This window comes from Lissotriton vulgaris, chromosome 1_2 (assembly GCF_964263255.1).
Source record: "Lissotriton vulgaris chromosome 1_2, aLisVul1.2, whole genome shotgun sequence".
NCBI lineage: Eukaryota > Metazoa > Chordata > Amphibia > Caudata > Salamandridae > Lissotriton > Lissotriton vulgaris.
In genome coordinates, this window is record NC_141686.1 from 84643020 (window position 1) to 84664313 (window position 21294).

General features: G+C 47.7%; 1 protein-coding gene across 10 annotated transcripts in view; it reads left to right on the plus strand.

The window, feature by feature from the left end:
• The window catches only part of ERC1 (ELKS/RAB6-interacting/CAST family member 1), a 2439553-nt gene extending 2419317 nt beyond the window's left edge, over window positions 1–20236 (plus strand). For 7 of the 10 annotated variants that reach the window (XM_086952853.1, XM_086952861.1, XM_086952862.1 and 4 more), the window contains one exon: window positions 13457–13724. In XM_086952853.1, the coding sequence (XP_086808979.1) occupies window positions 13457–13594 (138 nt within the window). In that variant the 3' untranslated portion in view covers window positions 13595–13724. Of the gene's footprint in view, window positions 1–13456 lie in introns of all 10 variants that reach the window. The other 3 variants (XM_086952855.1, XM_086952857.1, XM_086952854.1) reach the window with 1 other exon arrangement.
• The last annotated feature ends 1058 nt before the right edge of the window (window positions 20237–21294 follow it).

A 21294-nucleotide genomic window follows, 5' to 3' on the forward strand; every position in this document is an offset into this window, starting at 1 on the left:
GTGTATTTTCTTTATTTGACCCCATTTGCAAAGTTTTTACATGTCATGGTTGAGGACTTCAGAGGGGCGGTTATCATGTTATTGGACGCTTATATATCAGTAATGCAAACCCTCATTGATGAAACATGCCTCTTAAAAGAAGTTTAGATTATGTGAAGGGAAATTCCAGTAGCCAATGGACTCTCTCAGCCAGCACATAGACCTGGTAAATTCACTGCTAGTACAGAGTGCTACTTTTATTACACTCTGCAGTGGTTTGCATTAAGAAGTAAGCTAATATTTCAAAATTGTAAAACAAGTTCTGGATATGGCACAAACACAATTTGTATCAAACCACAAATCTGTTTGCTCATTATTCTATCACAAGCCATCTTGTTACGGAACTAAGGTGTGTAATCTGTAGGACAGGTAATGTTTAAATGTAAATTATTAATTTTTTTTATTTTTTTTATTTTATATAATCAACTTATACATAACTCATGGACCTGGCCCTCTGTGCAGGGTCCCCCCGAAACGTTTTTTTTCACTACCTTCCACTTTTTGCTAAATTCCTTTTTCGTGTCCTTAGGACACTTTACACTTAACCAGTGCTAAAGTGCTTGTGCTTTATGCTTAAAACATAACATGGTAGAATTGTCTTATACCCTTTTGGCATATTTAATTTATTTGTAAGTCCCTAATAAAGTGACACTACATATGCCCAAGGCTTGATAATTAAATGCTTCTAATGAGCCTGCAGCACTGATTGTGCCACCAACTTAAGTATCCATGTTATCTGAAAGAGACACGTTAGTGATAGATTCCTTACCTTAGAATATCCCCAGGCGTCAGACTGGATCCGGAAACGTTTGCGTAGCAATACCCCTGCGCGCTGGTAGGCGTCGTCTGCGGCTCCGCGTCCGTCGTCGGCGTCGTGAGCGCCGGGATGACGTCGTCGGAGTACTTATACGGCGCCCATGCGCGCTGACGTCAGTTCTTCTTTTTTCCGCGCCAGCTAGCGCAGATCCGGAAGAAGCTCTACCCCCACTCACTTTTTGACTGAAAAGTTTTTGATCCTTTTTGATCTCTTTAGTCGACTGTCTCGACTATCGGTGCCAGGGATGCCCGGGTTCAAGCCTTGTTCGAAGTGCGGCCGACTCATGTCGGTCACGGACCCCCATCGCCGGTGCCTGAAGTGCTTAGGCCTCGACCACGACGATCGAACCTGCGTCGACTGCCGGGCCCTGACGTCGAAGGCTAGGCGGGAGCGGTCCCGCAAGCGTCTCGAGCTGAGGCACTCGGCCCCGCGCCGCTCCAGGTCCCGGTCCCGGTCCCACGGGAGGTCGAGGGACAGGTCGCGAGGTCGGAGTCATCGACGTTCCGGAAGTGGACACCGATCGTCTGGTTCCAAGTCCTCAGGTAAGAGGCACGAGAGGTCGGAACGACACCATCGGTCCTCCGACCCGCCCCGACGCTCGCTCGATGCGGCCGGGGACTCGGGCGACACCGCCCACGCGGCTCCGCGGGAGTCGCAAGCGTCGCCGCCTGCCCCACACCTTCGGGTCCCTGGGCACGGCGCGTCGCAGGAGGAGGTCGAGAGGTACCTCATGGCCATGAGGGCCCTCCCTCCTCAGTCGGTTCCCGTGGCGCCTTCGGGCCGATCGGCTCCGTCTGGAGGTCCTTCCGGGTCGGGCGCTTCGGCCCCGACGACGTCGGGTGCTTCGGGCCCGGCGCCGCTGGCGACTTCGGTCCCGGCGCCGCGCGACCTCGCTGGATCCGGCTCCGGATCCGGGACCTCGCCGGTCGACCTTACGACCTCGCCGGCGCCGTCCCTTCAGGTGTCGTCCCCGGCAGCCGATGTGGTTGCCGACCCCAATGTTTCCTACGGTCCTACTCAGGAGTCGGAGGGGCGCCGCTGGGCGCCGATTCCGTCGGCCTTTGGAGACTTCTATCTCCACGAGGAGGCCCTGGCTGTTAATCCTGGTCTCCAGGAGCCAGGTGACGAGGAGCAATGGGAGGGGTCCGAGGACCCTCTGGCACGTGATTGCCAGTCGCATCAGGACTGGACATATGAGCTTGGGGAGGCCAGTGGTATTGACACCTCGCCAGACACTGGATTTACGTCGCCCCCGACTGTGGCTTCGGAGGCGGGTTCTGCTTACAGCGTAGTGTTGACGAAGGCAGCTAAGGCCTTAAACCTTCAGCTCCCCGTCGCGGCCGTGAGGACTAATCTCCTCACTGAGGTCCTCAAACAGCAGTCCGGCTCCGCGGAGCCCCTCCTGCCGTTCAATGAGGCCTTGTGTGACGTTCTGCTGGGCACTTGGTCCAAGCCCGCCACGGGCCCCCCTGTGGACAGGAACGTGGCCAGACGCTACCGCACGGCACCGGGCGACCCATGCTTTTTGTCCACCCATCCCATTCCCGAGAGCCTGGTCATCCAGGCCTCTAACTCCCAAACCGCATTCCCGTCGGCCCCGCCCGACAGGGAATCCAAGAGATACGAGCAGTTCGGGAAGAAGGTCTTCTCGTCTGTGAGCCTAGGGCTACGGTCTGTGAACACCAACTGTCTCTTGGGCCGCTACACCCACACTCTGTGGGACACGGTTGCGGAGGTGCTGCCACAATGCCCTGAGGAGGTCAGGGCTAAACTCAGCCAAACCCTTGCGGACGGCCGAGATGCGGCACGCTTCTCTATCCGGTGTGGGCTGGATACCACGGACTCACTGGGCAGGGCGATGGCAACGACGGTGGCGGTTCGACGCCACGCCTGGTTGAGGTCCGCCAACTTCTCGGCCGATGTCCAGGCCACCCTCCTGGACATGCCGTTTGATGGCCGTCGCCTCTTCGGCGACAAGGCAGACCATGCGCTGGAACGTTTCAAGGACTCCAGGGCCACGGCCAAGTCCTTGGGCCTTACGGCCCCACGCCAGCAATCGGGTGCCTTTCGCTCCTTTCGTGGCCACGGAAGGGGCGCCCCACCACGGACCGTCAGCCACGCGCCGCAGAATGTTCAGCAACGCGGTGGCGGCCGTGGGAACCGCCGTGGCGGTGGTCGGGGCCAGCGGCGAGGCCAGTCCACACCTCCCTCAGCAGCCCCCGCCTCAAAACCTTCCGAGTTTTCAGGCCCATGTGACGCCTGTGGGAGGCAGGGTTCGCCATCACCTCTCCCACTGGCATACAGTCACTTCGGACAGGTGGGTGCTGCAAATTGTCCGAAGGGGTTTCTCCCTCCCCTTCGAGTCTTCCCCTCCATCCATGCCACCTCAATACCACCGTGTGTCGGGGGATCACTTGCAACTTCTGCAAGAGGAGGTTTCGGCCCTCTTGGCCAAGAGGGCCATCGAGCGCGTTCCTGGGCCAGAAGTAGGACGTGGTTGTTACTCCCACTACTTTCTGGTACCCAAGAAGGGCAAAGGGGGCCTACGCCCTATCTTGGATCTGCGGAACGTCAACGGCTTCCTCCGGACGGAGAAGTTCAAGATGCTCACTTTGGCTCAGGTCCTGGCTGCCCTGGACCCGGGAGACTGGATGGTAGCGTTGGACTTGCAGGACGCCTATTTCCACATCCCCGTCCTGCCGGCCCACCGGCGTTACCTACGGTTCATGGTAGGCCAAGAGCACTTTCAGTTTACCGTGCTCCCCTTCGGCCTTGCCAGCGCCCCACGGGTGTTCACGAAGGTGATGGCGGTGGTCGCAGCCCATCTGCGCAGGCAGGGGATATCAGTCTTCCCCTACCTCGACGACTGGTTGTTGAAGGCGGGCTCGCCCCAGTCAGTCGTCAGCCACCTCCAGACTACGGCCGACCTCCTGCACTTGCTGGGGTTCTCCATCAATGTGCCGAAGTCACACCTGTGTCCCTCTCAAAAGCTCCTCTTCATCGGAGCGGTTCTCGACTCGGCGCAGTTTCGGGTTTACCCACCCGAGCAGCGGGTTCGGGATATTCAGGCTCTGATTCCTGTCTTCAGGCCGTTATCCCGGGTCTCGGTCAGGTTGACGCTGCGGCTTCTGGGGCTGATGGCCTCCTGCATCCTTCTGGTGCGTCACGCCAGGTGGCGGATGCGGGCTCTGCAGTGGGACCTGAAGTTTCAGTGGGCCCAGCATCAGGGCAACCTGTCCGATCATGTCCTGATCTCAGAGGGCACTGCGAAGCAACTGCAGTGGTGGCTCACGGACCGCGACTGGGTCAGTGGCAGACCCCTCTCCCTACCCCAGCCGGAGCACGTAGTTGTGACGGACGCGTCCCTCCAGGGCTGGGGAGGCCACATGGGAGAGGCGGAGATCAGAGGCCTCTGGTCTCCGGCGGAGTCCCGGCTCCACATCAACCTTCTGGAGCTGCGGGCGATTCGTCTTGCACTGAAGGCATTCCTCCCCTCTGTCAAGGGGAGCGTAGTGCAAGTGTTCACCGACAACACCACCGCCATGTGGTACTGCAACAAACAGGGCGGTGTGGGGTCGTGGACCCTCTGCCAGGAGGCTCTGCGCCTCTGGCAGTGGCTGGAACATCAGGGCGTGACCCTGGTGGTTCAACACCTGGCAGGCTCTCTGAATGCCAGGGCGGACGAACTCAGCCGCCGGTGCATGATGGATCACGAATGGCGTCTGAACTCGGACGTGGCGCAAGGTCTCTTTCGACAGTGGGGAGAGCCTTGGTTAGATCTATTCGCCACAGAAGAGAACACGCAATGTCAGCAGTTCTGCGCGTTGGAGTTTCCAAGGCGGCACTCGCTCGGAGACGCTTTTCGTCGCGAGTGGAGCTGCGGTCTGTTGTACGCCTTTCCGCCTATACCACTTCTGCCCAGAGTGCTGAAGAAGATCAGGCGCGACCGGGCCCAGGTCGTCCTTGTGGCTCCGGACTGGGCACGAAGATACTGGTATCCCGAGCTACTCAGCATGTCAGTCGATCCCCCGATTCGTCTGCCTCTTCGGGAGGACCTTCTGTCGCAGCAGCAGGGGACGGTCCTGCACCCGAGCCTGTCCAGTCTCCACCTACAAGCTTGGAGATTGAGCGGCGGCAGTTGAGGCCATTTGACTTGCCTCCCGAAGTCTGTGATATCATTCTGGCAGCCAGGCGTCCCTCCACAAAGTCGGTATACGCCTGCCGGTGGAACAGATTTGTGGCATGGTGCACAGCAAAGGCTGTGGATCCTCTCTCTGCACCCCTTTCGGAAGTGCTGCTCTTTCTTCTTTCCCTTGCCCAGCAGGGCTCTGCTCTGGGCACTCTTAAAGGGTACCTTTCTGCTCTATCAGCCTTCTTGAGGCTACCAGATCAGCCTTCTTTATTCAAGTCCCCTATTGTGAGTAGATTTCTGAAGGGCATCACGCACATGTTCCCTCCTGTTCCCTTCGTGATGCCCCAGTGGGACTTGAATCTGGTTCTCACCTATCTGATGTGTGCTCCCTTTGAGCCGCTTCATAACTGCCCTCTTCGTCTCCTTACTCTAAAGACGGCCTTCCTGGTTGCCATCACCTCTGCCAGGAGGGTGAGTGAGCTCCAGGCTCTTTCTTCTTCTCCACCTTTCCTGTCTGTTCATCCTGATAAGGTGGTGTTACGTACACGACCTTCCTTTCTGCCCAAGGTTGTCACGGCCTTCCACATCGGGCAGTCCATCACTTTGCCCACCTTCTTTCCGCCTCCGCACCCCTCGAAAGAGGAGGAGAGGCTCCACCGTCTGGATCCAAAACGTGCGCTCTCCTACTACCTAGATCGCACACGCCAATTCCGGGTGGATGACCAACTCTTCGTTGGTTACGTGGGCGCGAAGAAGGGAAAGGCTGTGCACAAGAGGACCATCTCTAGGTGGATCATCTTGTGTATTCAAGCATGTTACTCCATGGTGAGGAAGGAGCCCCCGGCTGGATTGCGGGCTCACTCCACTCGGGCCACGGCAACGACAACTGCCCTGGGCCGCGGTGTCCCCCTGCAGGACATCTGTCAGGCAGCCACGTGGGCCTCGCTGCACACGTTCGCAAGACACTACTGCCTGGACAGTCAAGTCCGGAGGGATGGCTTCTTTGGCCGTTCCGTCCTCCAGGACTTTCTGGTGTGATATTGGTTCGCAGACCCACCACCGGGGTTGGTATTGCTGGGGTATCTATTCTAAGGTAAGGAATCTATCACTAACGTGTCTCTTTCAGATGCACAAGTTACTACTTGTGTAACGATATATCTGTAAGAGACATTAGTTAGTGATAGATTCCTTACCGTCCCACCCATCCTCCCCGTTCTGCGAACCGATATCTAGGGTTAAGGTCATCCCCTTTCAGGGCCCTAGTTTCATGGCACCAGTGTTAGTTCTATCATGGCTCTGCGTATCTGGCGCGGAAAAGCTGTGTTATCAGAACTGACGTCAGCGCGCATGGGCGCCGTCTAAGTACTCCGACGACGTCATCCCGGCGCTCACGACGCCGACGACGGACGCGGAGCCGCAGACGACGCCTACCAGCGCGCAGGGGTATTGCTACGCAAAAGTTTCCGGATCCAGTCTGACGCCTGGGGATATTCTAAGGTAAGGAATCTATCACTAACTAATGTCTCTTACAGATATATCGTTACACAAGTAGTAACTTGTGCAACATGTCTAAGACCTGCCATTGCAGCATATGTGTGCAGTTTCAAACTGCCATTTCAAGCTGGCAAAATGTAACTTTTGCCAGGCCCAAACCTTTCTTTTTAATACATATGTCACCTCCATGGTAGGCCCTGGAAATCCCAGAGAGCAGGATGCAGTGTATTTAAATATTTGGACATGTGCTATTAAGTTTTACTTGTCCTGGTAGTGACACACTACTAAAGTAATTTTTCACTACTGTAAGGCCTACCTCTCGCAGAGGATAACATTTGAATTACCTTATTATATTTTATAAGTGTAATTTCCAAAATTGAAATGGGTAACCCGATTGTTTGATGTCTCTGAATGCATAATTTGAAAATCCTAACTTATGGTGAAGTCGGATTTTAAATTACAATTTTGAAAAAGCCATTTTTAGAAGTTGGCATTTTCTTTCCTTAGTCATTTGGTACCTGCAGCCTGTCTCTGGGTCACATGACTGGGTGTGGGTTACAGTTGTGCCACAAACAATGGGGAACTTAGGTGTGACTGTATGGGCCATCACTGGCAGGCAGGGAGGGAGGAGCTGGGCCTAGCTCCACTTAACACTTGAATAGGCTATGTCCTGTCCCCACACAAAGGGCTGAATACCCCTCTGTATTTAGTCTAGAGGAAGGGCCAGGATGGTAGGACATCTGCGCAATTAAAAGGCCTGCCTCTAGAATCTTCTCTCCAGTTCAAAGGCACAACTGTGTATAAATACTGGACCTCAGACACCAACTCTTCAGTACACTTCTGGATCTGTGGATACTCTGTCAGGAAGAAGGACTGTTGTGTTAATACAAGGACTGCCTCTGCTGGACGGCTGCTCTAAAGGAATTGCTTCCCTGCTGTGCTCACCTGCTGCACTCTTGCCTTGGGAAGGAGAACTGGACTTGCAACTTCATCTTGAACCCAGAACTCCAGAGTGACTCAAAGGGCTAGTCTGATGGCCTCCTGATATGAGCCTCAGGGACATAAAAGGCTCCACAACCAGCTCCTGGATCAAGCGCTGCGAGGCCCCAGGGCGGTTATGCGCTATACGAATGCAATTTTTCATTTCATTTCATTTCAGCTCAAGTGAGCTCCTGATCTCCAAGTGGTGCCCTCAGGTCCTGGTCCCTCAGTGTGGCTCAGCGATCTTCCATCATCAGTAGCTCGTTTTATAAAGACCTAGGGGATTGATTGGGTTCAGCCATACCAGTACAAAAGTTTTCCCCCTGGACTTGTTAAAATCCAAAGTTTTGCTATGTGGATACTTAATTATCAACCTAAGAACAACTGATATGACTTTGATGTAAAAAAAATAACCAATTATGCTCCAGCCACAACAAAGATATTGTGAGTGTTAGAATTGGTGGTCTCTAGTTGGCACAGGTAGGTACTTGTGACAAATGGGGGATTACACTCCTAAAGTAAGCCCTGCTCACCTTCTAGGCGGCGTGGCGCGAGCAGTCAAGACTTACTTCAGAGGCGTTGTAAGTTAAGCATTTGTGACCACATACAGCAACCCAGTGACAACACTACAAATGGACACCAAACAAAGTTTTATATAAAAAATAAGTAATACTTTATATAGAGTTACCACAAGACCAATAAACGACAAAAAGAATCCGCAGTACTATTAGATTTCAAGAGTTCTGGTTAAAAGGCTTAAATCAAAGTTCTGTGCGAGTCGGTAGCCTGGACGGGCTACAGCGTTGTTAGAAATAACAGAGTCTAGCAAATCCAGCAGCGTCGGTACGGGCCCAGTCAAATGGTCGACAGACTCAGTCACAGTACTTTTTACTTGGGGCGGCCGGCACAAAAAGAATTCCCCAGGCCGTCACACACAAACCCAGACAAGGAATACACAACCTCGCAGAGGTAGGCTCAAATGGTTAGGCAAGCAAATACCTACTTTCTAAAATTGGAATTTGCAAACACAGAATATAAAAATAAACTTCGCTAAAAGATGTATTTTATTATTCTGAGCCCAGGCATACTAAACTCGAATTTCTACCATGTTCTCTGAGTCTGCTACGATTATAAAGTGTAATAATTTTAACAGCCCATTCTGGCCTACGGAGAACAGGTAGCCTTGCAATAGTGAAAAACAAAAATGGCTGTAATTCACTATTAGGACATGCCACACACATCAGGGCTTGTCCTACCTTATACTTACAATGCACCCTGCCCTTGGGCCTACCATAGGGGTAACTAAAATGAAGAAAAGGGAAGGTTTAGGTACTGGCAAGTGGGTGCACTTGCCCAGTCAGCATGACAGTGCCAGACTGCACGCAGGCTCTGCAATGGCAGACCTTTGACAAATTTTACGCTTCTGTGGGTGGCACAACCAGTGCTGCAAGCCCACTAGCAGCATTTGGATTTACACACCCTGGGCACACTCAGTGCACTGTACTACAGTCGGACAAGTAAACCAAACATCCAATCATGGAACCACTAATCAATACATCAATTTACAGTAGGGAGTACTCGCACTGTGGCACTGGACAGCAGTGGCACAGTGCCCAAAGCATCTAACACCAGCAAAAATGGAAGGGAGACCCATGCCAATGGTGCCAGGTCTAACAGTGAGACAATAGCTTTTTTAGTACTTTGATAGTATACAATTGTTTTTTATATTATTTTTGGACCAAATGTTTTTAATGATGTATCTGGTCCAATGGATGATAAACTAGATTAACAAATGTCAGTAGTATTTCCTGTTTGTTATTAAATATTTATGAGATTCTAAATATTGTGGTTGTAGCATTATTAGATATTTTTTCATCAAAGTTATATCTGTTGTTCTTAGATTGATACAATTCCATGGGAAAAGTTTTGCATTGGTTCAGCGAGCTTAAATCAAGCTTTTGGGCTCTTAGCAAATGGGCCCATTTACACCAAGACCGCACCGCTCACACCACCAACCCGTCTTTCCACACTGCTGTATCGATCGCTCGCATGGGAACACAAATGCAAAGCTTCAGCCTGCCTGTGACACTTAGCCTGCTCATTGCACCACGTCGACAGCCTCACACGACGCTCTCCTTGCTCCTCGCGGCCCTCTCCATTACGCACGGGACTCTTGGCACAAAACTTGAGATGGTAAAACTTCAGCAGGACTAATCTGGGACTGTATCCGACCTGCGCTCCATTGAAGTCAGTCTGACCTTCAGACTTTGACCCTGTCCAGCGCAACCAGTTACCCGCAGTTGTCGCGTTGTGCTTTTATGCGCTAATTTATTATTTACAAATTCATATTTCCGATTTACTGATTGAATTTTGGTTGTTTTCGTCTTCCTTTATTTATTTAATTTGGCTCTATTTTTCTAATTTGGTGTTGGATCTTTTTGTGTTGGTGTTATCACTGTTTTACTGTTTGACGTGTTGCACAGATACTTTACACATTGCTGCTAAGTTAAGCCTGACTGCTCTGTACAAAGGTACCAGGGAGTGAGGATAGGTTAATTTGGGATTTGCTTGTGCCAAACCCTGACAAGGATTGTGGTTGCTGTTTGACCAGGGCTCTCACCCCAGTCAACTAGAAACCCAGTTTCCTACAATAACTGTTTACATGAATATTGTAAATATAGATTTAAGTGGTTGTCATTCCAGTGCCATTCTGCCAAGAGTAATGCCTTGGGTGGTGTTGTCTGACCAGAGGACAGCACATTTATTGCCCAGTCCATCCTTAATGTCACTTGGAAGCATGTGGTGGAGGGGCCGACATTGACCAGAAAGGGTTGTGCCTTCTGCCTGCTGAACACGATTACTGGGCAGTCATGTTCACGAGAAATGTAAAATGCCTTTTCTTCTTCCCACGGCCTCAAGCATTTCAACCTCAGAGCCTTCTAAATGTGATGGAAAGTGTTTCTTTCTTGTGGCGCCATGTTTGTTATCCTTCACATTGCACTATTTATATCCACTGAGGTTTTTCTTTCCACAAGAAAAGTCATCTGAAAGTAATCATTAATTTGTAGTATTACGTTTTTAATCAGTCACAAGTAACGTTTTCTTTTTGTGGTCCATTAATCTCATAATGTTAATTTTGGTCATTAATCGTAGCAAGCCTGTTATACAATGTGCTGTGTATTTCTCGTCCTCATTGTTGCGAAAATTGGTCTTCTCAGCTAAAGTGTTCTGTCTTTACACCTTGAACTCGAATAACTTAAGATTGGGGAACCTACCTACTAAAGATTCTTGTTTGGCTCTGCTCTCCCTTATTTTACATACATATGTTCACAAGGTTTTACTATGGTTACTTTTTTCATTTTTGTTCTGTTTATTTAACTAATAGGCTTGTGCTTTCCGCCACGCGTGTAAATTGTCCCTCCATTTCTAGTTCGCCTGTGCCATTCATCATACTCATTTTATACCAACTCTCTCATGTATAAATGTTGAACTCCCTTTTCTTACTCCGAGAGTCTTTTTGTCTAAGCTCTCTTGTTCCTTGAGATGTCCACTTGTGCACCGCGAAATCTGCAGACATGCTCGTTACAGGCTGATGGCCAGAAGAACTTTGTATTGTTACTTTTGCAAAAGTAATCGGGGGTAGAAGTGTAGAAATCATCTGGTTCTGACTGCAGATAAAGGATTGCTTTCAGGTTTGATCAGACCCTGGCACTTAGAAATTTGGAACAGCAGCTTGTTTTCTCATTATGGCTTTGCTGTTTGTAGACCGTTTTTTAGTCATTAACGTATACTACGGAACATGTCACACTACTTTATGGCAGCTGTAATGGCGGAGTGATTGTGGGGGAGAATGGCTACCAGATTTTATATTTATGTCTGGTGTACTTTAAAATGTGTTGTAATATATTAGACTACAGTGCCAGAAAGAACGCTTTGTTAAATAAAGTAATGACATTATAAGTTATTCACTTTTGTGGTCTATCCACCAAATGGGAAAAGCAGGTTTTTTAAACTGTTGGTTCGGGGTTAATTCCATGTCTAATGACTAAAGGAGCTGTGATTATGGATTGCAGTTTGCAGGGTTCAATGCGGCTTACTCTTCGCCTGAGGTGAGGCTTCACTGTTAGATTACATCCAAGATTTTGTCCGACTTGCGTTTGTGATTCTTTGCTTTGAAGCTTTGAAACTTGCCTTAACATCTAAGAATTTCACGAGGTCTTAGGCCAACTAGACGATGAGGAATGGACTGAGGCCATACAGGGCCCGAGGGAGGTAGCGATACGCACCAGATTCTGACTTCCCCAACTAAAGATCCTACACCGGGTGTACTATCCTAATACAGTGCTGTACTGGCTGGGGCAAGCTGAGAATGGTCTGTGCCAGAGAGGATGCGGGCAGGAGGGGTCTTTCTTCCATCTGTTATGGGACTGCCCGGTGATACAAACATACTGGCTTGAAATAGGTAAAATCCTGGCCACAATCAGTCTCTGGTAACAAATAGTCCAGCCACCTTAGACAAACTAAGAGACTCTTGGGAGGGGGAATCTAGGCTCATTTAGATGGGGATGACTGGACGGAGGCATTGGCCTCTCCGTGTGAGGCTGCAATTGCAATGGGGCTCCTCCTAGTTCAATTTAAATTCCTACACCAGGTTTATTATACCAGGGCTATGCCTGTGGAGGGCGGGCCTAGTGGCATCCCAATGTGCCTACGGTGTGGCCAGGAAGAGGGAACTCTAGTCCATACGATATGGCATTGCACAGCACTCACAAACTTCTGGCGGGAGGTTTTGGCCCGCCTTGCGGAGGTGCTGGGATGGGAGCTCACCTCCTCGTCTAAGTTTGTACTATTACATATAATGGAGGGCATCGGGGGAAATTTTTATAAATTACATTTATCCTGCTGCTGGGGCTCACGTTGGCTAAAAGAGATATCGCACAGAAATGGAAGGCAGTGGTCCTGCCTTCTCTCGCAGTATGGAAAAATGGCCTGGATTTCTGTATGGAGTTGGAGATCCCAATTTTTAAGGCTAGGGGCTGCCCACAAAAGCATCAAAAGACGTGGAGGTGATGGGCAAGCTATCAAGGGTTATACCTTGAGCCGATTTCCTCTATGGACGACTCGTTTCCGGGTTGATCAGGGTGGTGGATTGAGAGACCAACGATTCAGTGATCATCTACATCTGATAAAGTGGGTGTTGGAGTGGTGTTCAAGATGCAGTGCTACAAAACTGCAATGGGGGAACTAAATTGTTTGTTTTATTGGATTTTTCTTTTCTTTCTCCTGGAAATGTATAGTCTAAATATCAATGCAATTACTCTGTATTTTATACTGTAGCAGAATGCTTCTGGGTTAGAGAGCTCTGCATTGTTTTTGATGCTTGACACAATAAAATCTGTTTATAAAAAAATTATTCATGGCCACGTTGGTGGGAGCTGAGGTCCAGGTCGAACCTAATGGTTCCTGTTGTTGATATATGATATGGTGAGGACTCTGGTTGGCATTGGCCTTAGTAATTGCAAAACGCAACATTACAAAAACCTTGGAAATAGCCCCCGTAGATCTGTTTTGAACTGTGTACCTGACATAATGTTTGATGAGCACATTGGAATAAAAAGATATTTAAAAAAACGAATGTCACAAGGTCTTCGACAAGCAAATGATACATTATGAAGATGCCGATATATTCCCACACTGGGATTGTGATCGGTCATCAGGAAAATATGTTGTCATTCCTGGGCTTTCATTTACTCAATATATAAGTTTTAGATGTTTTATGGTTCACCACGGCTGAACCATGGAAACCCAGCTCTGGAAACATGGTGTCCCGGTGACGGGGGCTCTCCAGGACTAATAACTGCTTGTAATTTTTTTGTTTAATCTTCCCCTATTTCTTTTCTTCGCAATGAGTGTTAGTTTGCCATTTTCTTTTTCCACATTCTTCTATTTTCTGTGTTCCATCGCTAACCATTGCCCCTCTTCTTGCCTTGTAGCTGAATGATGAACTAGAGAGGTGTGAGCGGGAGAGTGCTGATCTGCAGGAGTTTGCTAACACCATCTTGCAGCAAATATCGGATCATTGTCCTGACATTCTGGAGCAAGTGGTCAACGCCTTGGAAGAGTCTTCTTGACCTTGCAGTACTACTGAGAAAGAGCATCGTACCTGCTAGCGTTGTCCATGAAGCCTTTGGAGAGTACGAGATACGTGAAAGGGTGTTAAAGCAAGAACACGGAACCAAAACACCCTGAAACGTTTGGTCTACCTTTTACCAAAGCACAGCTCCAGCTCCGTTTACCATCCCTTGAGTGCTTCCAGCTTGTGGCTATGTCCTTAAAGCTTCAACTTCAAAACTGCCTTTCTAGTGTTAAAGTACATTATGAGTTACGTTGACCTATTCCTAGATTGTGATGCAAATTGCCGGAAACCTATAGTTCATCAGATGCGTTGATTATTTTTTAGAGTCCATGTATTCTCAAAAGTATGATGTTAAACTTCTGATGATAAATGCTTTATATCCCCTTTGCTTGGAACATGCTCTGGCACCAAGGAAGCTGCTGTTCTGTGATCTGCAGTGTATTCCTTTTAAGGCGAGCTATCTCGGTTTCCTTTAAGAGACCATGGCACAGATGTAAAAAGTGGCACTGAGCTTGTTTACACACACACGCACTTGTCTGGAAGCAGCCTAGACACTACTCTTTGACACTGTTGCCTTGACTGTTCACTTACGCAGTACAGCCTCCGACACACAAGTCTGCTATAGGTCATAAAAGTGGATGGGGTATTATTTGCTAAAGTTTCCCCATAGTTAAATATACTAAGATGTTATTTATCTGAATAGATTGAGCATTGAGAGTAGGTGTACCCTATTATTGTCACCATTATGAAAACCCAGCATGATTGCTACAGAGATCTAGGTTTCTGGTTGAGAACCACTGAATTCTGATACATAACATGTACAGCAACATCACCCAATTTGTGTACGTCACTGAGTATACCAAGAGACAGCACCTGGAATTTGCTATGACACTGAACTTTCCGTTGGACCTCTGGAATGGTTCCATCACTGCACATACAAACAGAATCCTTTGAATGTGACCTGTTGCATGCTGGGCTGAATACCTTTGTTCTCAGTTCTGCTCAGATCTCGAGCATTATTCCAGAGCTCCTACCACAGCGCAATGGTAAACCCGGCCAGTGGCCGTCTGTTGCCGAATATAGAGGTAAAGATAGACTTTTATTGGTTTTGCATCGCCATGCTGACATAATGGGGCAGAGTTTTGGCGTTTTTTGATCTAGTGGTATCCCTGCAATGAGCCCCTTCTTTCTGACCACATAGGGGAACAGGCTACCCTCAGTTCTGCTTTGCATGCTTGCATTTATTTTCTTCTACAGGTTAAAGTAAAACGGCAAGTAAAGTAGAAAAACATCTCCCTAGTACAGATTTAACGTTGCTTCGCCTAACGCTGTAATTGCAAGAGGAAAAACACAAATCCTGTGAGCCTTAAACCGTTACTGTGCCTCGGTTCTGCCATATTTATGTAGTTCTTTACTCTTTTAATTCATACCACTATCCTTCAGTGAACTACTGCTCTAATGGCATTCGTTTCAGAGCTGTGTCCTTTAAATTCAGCTGTGAATCTAGCGCTGCCTGTTGATGGGAATCTGCTCGGAGCCCAAAGATGACCTCGTCAAGCATTGGTAGAAGAGATAATAATGCGAGGAGTTCTTCAGTTTTTCTGGGGCGGTGTATGGTGATTAGTAGCCATCTAAGTCACCAGAAGTTTTTTGCACTCTGCCTTGCTAAGGTGTCCCCTATTAATCTTGTTGGAAATGGGGTTGGGGGAGTGTTAATGGAAATCTAGATTCCATGCAATACTAAGCTGACGTAATTCAGACCAGAAAGAACGTAGTCCATCCCTGTGCAGGAGCGAGTGGCTGCTGCATTTATATATTGGCACTGCGGATAATCTCTCTGTGCTGGAAGAGCTCAGCTTCTGGTCTTTGCCTAGTAAAGACGATCATTCTCCACCAGGCTGACGGTGTGCATACCTGGATTCCTGAGGTCATCATCAGAGCGACAGAAGGAAGCACTGACGTTCTAGGTGTGCACTCTGGAACCTGAAGGTGTGAAGAGTGAGAGTCATTCCGTGAGCTGCAGAGATGGCACTTGGAGGATTCTGAGCCTAGAGTCAGGCGGTTTGAATCGGATCATGCCTGCAGGTGAAGTTCATGAACCCAAACGGAATTCCCTAGTGGCTAGAACCAAACTCCAAGGCAAAGGGTTGAAGGATGAGACATGGGGGGGGGGGGGAGTGGAATGGAACTCCCACAGAAACAGGCCTTGGTAACTTGGGGTTGTCTTTGTTGCCAGGTGCCATTCAATTCCAAAAAGATATCATTGAAATGTCTCCCAGCAGGAAGGCACCATGAGTGAAGGCATTTCCCTGGAACATTAACTTGTCTCTTGTTGAAGTAAAGGGTGCTGCGGCTTCGCAGCCGTGCATGGCTGTCCTGATGCGGCATTTCTGGGGGAGCAAGAGTTCTTGGTCTTTCCAGGAAGGCGCGTAGACGGGGTGACGGTACCAATCTCAGTATCATGACTCACGTAGCCGAAGGCAGCCTCAGCCCTTGTCTGCACATTTTCATAGGGGCCTGGCTTTACTAACCCGCCCTTGTGTTCATTCTTTCTCCTTCCTCCCACTGTTGAAGCTGCTCGTTAACCCGTCGGTCGTGCAGTGACCCTCTCCCACCACTTCTCTTTCAGCGTCTCATTATTGTCAGCAGCCAGCTTTCCTCACCAGCTGTAAACCAATCTCCCTCCGCGGAGAATGCCTGGAATTCTCCTTATCACAGCTCCAGTGATGACTGCTGCTTCGGACTCCTGTCCTCAGATGGATTGGAATGGCTGCTGCAAGGACTGGGACAGGGGGTGACTTGGGGCCTCATGAAACACAACTGTTGCCAGTCAGCCCCTTAGTCACCCTGTTTGCTATCCTGGCAGTGAAGGAATTACCCTTTCCGCAGGGAACAGCTGAATAGCCCTGTCTCTGATGAGAGCCTGCCTTAATGGCGCCCTGTAACTGTAGCCCATTTTCATTTCAGGACCCTGCTGTTATTTTACAAAGTGGAGGCTTTTCCACCTGCTGACAGCCTCTTTCCCACGGTTATATGTCATGCCGTACTAGTTGTAGGTGATTTCTTCTCGCTGTATCTTACGGATAGATATAGTGGTTACACTTTGTGCCCCTCTCCTGCCATGATTCGTCCCTCCTCACACAGAGTAGAGAGCCAGAGTAATATTTACCCCACCCATGAACATCCTAGGGAAGCTATGGAGCATTTGAACGCGAATCCACAGACATGATCCATATTTAAGCTCCTAGCACTAATGGGAAGGGTTTCAATAGATCAGAAGAATCTTCCGGGGGAACCTGCTTTGAAACATTCAAAGTAAGACAGGCTGCTGCCTACCAGTGCACACTCCTATCGCGAGCCATCTGGTGAAATGATTAGGGAATAAGATCTCTTTTAGCGTCTTTTGTGATCTTGATCTCCCATTGTCAGAACTTAGCTAGAATGAGCATACTTTGGTAATCCATACCCCGGCAGGACATAGGAGTCTCATTCCTGCTTCCTGGGCTTTGCACGGTAGGTTTATAGAGCTCAGCGAAGGGTCAGTGGTCACCAGACAGAAGGGGCGCGTCCGTTTGAATATTAACCATGGCCAGATCCCAGACGTCTGTCTTGGACTGCAGCAACTGTAAGCTCGTCAGGTGTGACTTGTGAAATGTTTGCCTGCGTCAGTAAAACCTGTGAGGGCATCTTGAGTCTATGTGGCAGAGCCTGAGGTAAAACTCAAAAGGCTCACGACTTTAAACTAGAGTTTCCAACTCTCTTAAAATGTTCCTATCTCTTATGCAGCATAAAGTCCTCCTTCCAGTGCAGTCATTGTGACTAGGGGCATCGGTAAATGCACATGATGTTTTTGCTTTGGTTGCAAATTGTCCTGAATTCATTTTTTGGAATCAAGCACTCCTATAATGAACTTGTGTTATAAAATGAGATTACTGTGCTGACTTTTACCACTAACATCATAAAATATAGCTTGTGATGCAGAATTGATGGTATGGCATAGGCCAGTTAACAAAATTATTCGGTTCTGCAATGCATAGGTCAACCTTTTAACTTCCCCTGCCGTCCTCAAACGTTTATTCTACCCAGCACTATAGCTATGTACAGCGTGGCAGAAATTCAGTTATTCTAATTCACTTATTTATTTTAATCAATTTCATTGCTGGAATATGTTTGACTGTTCTTGGGTGATGAGGTGATCATAGCGCAAGCAGTGAGTGGGTCATGTCTAGCGCTGAGTGCTTCATGTGTTCATCAAAGAGCAGCAGGTACATCCCGCGTGTGGCTGCGTGGTTTTGCCTTGGCACACAAAGTAGAAGACAGCTGTCCAACTTTGACAGGCAGCAGATGTAGTGTTTGAGGCAGTGTGGCAGACAGGCACTCAGGCCCATCTGATTTGAGTTGTGTCAGAGCAGAGTACATGAGGTGACTTGTGGAGAACTGTGACTGCCAGAGATGGTTTCTACTCTACTTCTTTGGCACATAGCTCTTCGCTGTTTTGTAGTGTTAGATATTAGTTCCTTGCCGAAACATGAATTTACCACCCGTGCAGCAGTATAAAATGAGAATATACCAATCAAGGCAAAGTGTCAAAGAATGTATCCGCTCTGCATAAGTGCTGTGTGTGCATGCACTGCACTTGGGTCCATATGGACCCTACATCTGCCAAGCTCCCAGGAATACAGAAAGTAAAGAATTGGTGGGAGGCTAAGTTGAGTTTTTTAACGTTTAGGTACAAAAGAATGGCAGTCAAAAAATAGCAAAGTGTTCGAAAAATAACAGTTGCCACTATGGACTTCCTAGTGTGGTAAAAAAAACTGCAACATATCATTTGATTTAGAGGAACATAAAGTGTAACTCAAAAGAGGAATGGCTGCAAAAATACACTACAGAGAATCTTTTTGAGCAAAATGGCTGATTGCTGCTGACTATTTTTAAATGGAAAAAACTTTTTAGTGTCAAAAAAACTTAACACAACAACAGACTCTTTTCTGGTGTGTTTGACGAGTACTGTAAACCAGTCATTGGTATTCTCCTGGCTTTTTCAGGGGGGGGTTATTTTTTCTTTACTTCCTTTTCCATTCTGTTTCAAGCTTGTCAATATTGTCTGTGCGGTCTTAAGACTGGGGCAGTTACCAAGGATATGTGTTTGTGTCTGTTATTACATAAATAAAAAAAACTACAGAGATAGAATTGAAAGGCTGCAGAAAAAAAAATACACAAAGGAATTCAAGCTATGAAGCAGCAAAGGTCCTATCTTCCGGCTCCTCCCCAGGTTCCTCTACACAGAGGCTCTGTTGACAAGAGCTTTTCCTCCAACTAGTTCCCATAGCAAACAGTCTTTGTAAATGTAAACCCTTGCTTGAAATTGGTCCAGGACACTAGTTCATACATGCCTTTTGGAACAAGTTACTAATCTTACAAAGTATATACATATTATTTAGAGACTATAGAATAGATTAAAGTTTACAAAGCACTACTTTATGATGTACCCTGATGAGGGTGACTCAGAGTCCTCTTATCATGTTAATCTAGTGTTGCCTCCTGTTTAAGTTTCACCTTACCCCATGATTTCTGAATATTACAGTTGATTCATGTCGTAAGAACATGGTTGGCTACAGTTAAGTGTTCTTACCAGCAGAATGTTCCAATAGCAGAGCTTTCGAAGAATCGACAGCAGCCTGCTGTAATGGCAGGAGTTCTTTTAAATGGAATTTTTCCAGGAATGTCCCAGAACTCACTCTCAGTTGGCCGTCCTTGTAACATTTGTATTGCGTGCCATGAGGAACCTAACCTTCTCCCTAGCTCTGTTATTATTGCCTTTGGCTTCTCTAGTGAAATGAATGCGGCTAGCCAGAACAAGCTTAGGGCTTCAGTGCGTCAAGCAAAGTCCTTTCTGGACAGAGGCCTTCTAGCGGACGCACTTCGACATAGGAAATAAACATTTGATTGTGTAGTAATATCTCTGTCCTCGTGCCCACCTTGAGTGGTGTTGCCCTCCTATATACCCTTAATTTGGCCTCAGATCTGCCTTGGTTATTCAGTGATGACATGACTCCTTAACTTTTCATTCCAGGTTATATATCATTGTACAAGGTACTTGACTCTCCCGACCTGACAAGAAGGCTTTTTGTTTCCCAATAATCGTTCAGTCCCAATTAGTGCCCAACCAGTTTCAAAGAGAATCCCACAAATACTCTAAAGGCTGATAGTGGAGCTCGTGGCGATGACGTCGGCACCTTGACAGCCTATAAGCACTGGGTTCCCCATCGCAGCAGGAACCTGCACAGAAAGGTATCCGTTTCATGACAGTCTAGGCTCGGCTCGTGGCAGCTTAGAGAGATGATTGCACTTTAGTCGGGGAGGAGGTCGTCTTCAATTACAGTCGGGCGCATAGTTTGAGTTCCTCTCGAAAATCCCAGGAGCAGAAGGAAAGGTTTGTGTCTCCAATCAGAGCTAACATGCTGCCTTCACTTGTATGTATTTTATTGATGGAATCGTGTTACTGAAAGGATAACGAAACATAAAAAGGAAATTGTGTTATATTCAACCTTTTTGCCTTGATAATAGAAACACTTTGTTCGTTTTTTTTATTCACAAACTAAAAATCATCAAGAGATTATAAAATTATTTAAAACACTGATGAGTGCGTTGTCTCTTTTGCTTAGCATTACACACCTTATGACGTGACACATTTATTAGGCATTAAGGTTGGATTCTACCCCGACGAGCTTTTTTTTCCTCAATAGATGTTTTTTTAAATTGACTGTTGGTTGGTGTTTTACAAAGTGCTTTTTATCTTGTTCTTCTGCCCCCTCTCACATACTCCTTTGCATTGAAAACCTGTGATACCTATCCACTCAGTTCATGGCTAAGGACTTCATATTGCAGTTGAATGCATTTGTTTTATTTATTTTTCGACTGTGGAAGTTGCACTGGAGCCTAAGGAAATGTCATGACTACGGTAATGTCTTTAATACATTGTTTCCCGTTCTGTCAGGAAACCTATACAAATGTGGAGTCAGCTAAGAGTTGCTCATTCTTGAATTCTCAGTGTTGTAATCGCACCTTGTTGCCTCTGTGAGTACTATTTTCTCGGTAGGTTCAGTCTCTGAAATATTACAGCCAAATGTGGATCCCCAGGATACTTTTTACAAGTTGTCATGGTGCTTTAGTGACGCCAGTTATATCCCATAATTCTGCCGGATATTTCGAACTGCAGATTCCTCACCATGTGAATCTCCCAAGGCCATTCCTGCAATAACTTCTATGTGCCGAGAGGTAGCGCTACTGGTCTTCACTGTGACTCTGCCCCACGTATGGACGTGTAGACCGAGAGCCACAGAGGGACACCACCCCATTAAACTGATGCCCGAAGGCAATGATCCAGAACTTTGCTGTTATTGATTCTGGTTTTGACTAAATACTTACATTTGGAAGTTTGGTAGTGTGCAAGGATATTACCAGCATAGAAATTCAGTTTCAAGCCATACTGCGTGTGTTCGACTTACCAGGAATCTGATTATGGTGCTCAGGACCATGAATACATGCAGGACAACAAGTGTTCCTTGATGCACCCGAAGGCCATCAAGAAAAGAGAGATCACACATTTTGTTACAGAACAAAATAAGCTGAGTTGGTCTTGGTCGCAGTTACCCTTGTTAAGTGGTCTAAGTCAAAAGATAAGTGGAGGAATAG